This window comes from Plasmodium reichenowi (assembly GCF_001601855.1).
Source record: "Plasmodium reichenowi strain SY57 chromosome Unknown, whole genome shotgun sequence".
NCBI classification, from domain to species: Eukaryota; Apicomplexa; class Aconoidasida; order Haemosporida; family Plasmodiidae; genus Plasmodium; species Plasmodium reichenowi.
In genome coordinates this window covers 1-1,706 of record NW_017962221.1, presented here as the reverse complement: position 1 = coordinate 1,706, position 1,706 = coordinate 1, and the positions used below count along the sequence as shown (strand labels likewise).

At 15.3% G+C, this 1,706-nt stretch overlaps 1 protein-coding gene across 1 annotated transcript; it reads right to left on the bottom strand.

Moving 5' to 3' along the window:
- On the bottom strand, nucleotides 1–561 carry PRSY57_0029900 (50S ribosomal protein L10, putative; the record flags this gene model as incomplete). Its single annotated transcript, XM_020114344.1, has 1 exon — nucleotides 1–561. A coding segment is annotated over one exon (561 nt), but the record flags the coding sequence as incomplete, so codon positions are not given.
- Between the last annotated feature and the right edge of the window lie 1,145 nt (nucleotides 562–1,706).

Below are 1,706 nucleotides of genomic sequence, written 5' to 3'. Positions count from 1 at the left end.
CATTATAAATAAATATACATTACTTTCTTTTAAATATGGAGTAATAGCTTCAAAAGGTGTATTTTTTACGGATAACTTCATCAAAGTATTTTTTACCATATGCATACGTACATGAGGTCTAGGCATATTAATTAATAAATCCATTCGTAAGTTCGGTGATAATTTAAAACTATTTAACTGTATTAATAGTTTGGTAACTTTTAGAATTCGTTTTATTTTTCTAATGGTTTCTTCTTTTCCTTCTTTTGTATTTCTATAACCATCACATTTTCTACTTTTCAATAGAAAATTTTTATGTTTATGTACATTTTTTTTCTTAATCAATTTAAATTTATTAGTAGTAATAATATTACTTCTTATAAAATTTATAATGCCTTTATTTCTTCTTCCTTTTAAATCTTTTCCGTCTAAAACCAAGGAAGAAACGAAGAAATTTCCTTTTTTATGTTCATAGTTAAAACATTTTTGAAGCTTTATGGTATTGTAAACATATGCATTATAAATAAAATACACTAATAATGAAAATGATAAATATTTGATATTTATCTTTTTTATAAACATTATATGTATGTATATATATATATAATATATATGTGACAATTATATAAAAACATACATATTATATATATATATATATATATATGCATATATTACATATAAAATATGTTTTGAACACTTTGTGATTTATTCATATATAAATATTGTATCATTATAAAATAAAACATATTATAAATATATATATATATATATATATATATTCATAAGATTATTATGAATAAGCAATATTTGTAAGATTTACAAATAAAGAAATTTATATACGTTTTTTTTTTAATAATACTTCTAGGAAAAAACATAATTCTTATAAAATATAATACATCTAATATATATATATTATATATATAATATTTTATGTGTAGAGAATTTCTCCTTTTGTAAAGAAGCATACAAAATATAATATTTTAAAAGGTAAAATGTACATATATAATATATACATTATTATATACTTAAATTTTATAATTTTTTAAAAAAATGCAAATAGGAATTTATAATGGATCATTTTATTTATTTGAAGCCTTTCCCTTTATATATATATATATATATATATATTAAAATAAGCATATCAAAGAACATGTATAAAATATTAAATTATTAAATATTAATATATTAATATATATGTATATGAGAATAATAATATTAATTAAAAAAAAAAAAAAAAAATTAAAATATTAAAAAAAAAAAAATGAAATTGGATATTATCCAATTTTGAAATAAACTCATAGAAAATATTAAAAGTATATATATACACACATAAATATATATGTATTATTTATATATATAATTTATATTTCCCTTTATATGTTAATTTTATTTTATATAAATATATTTTTTGTGAACAAAATAAAAGTTTATTTTTGTAACAAAAATAAGAAATTCTTAAACATTTTAACCTTTAAGTTGTTAATCATACATTTTGTATTCAAAAATATATATATATATTGAACTGGGTTATTATAAAGTTATTAATATATATATATATATATATATATATATATATTTATATTTATGTTTATATTTATATTTATATCATCTCATAAGTGATAATTTCTTATATATTTTTATTTCAACTTTTGAATAATATACCTTTCATATTTATAATATATATATGTGCATATATTTTCTTTCTTATTTTTATATAAATAATTTTT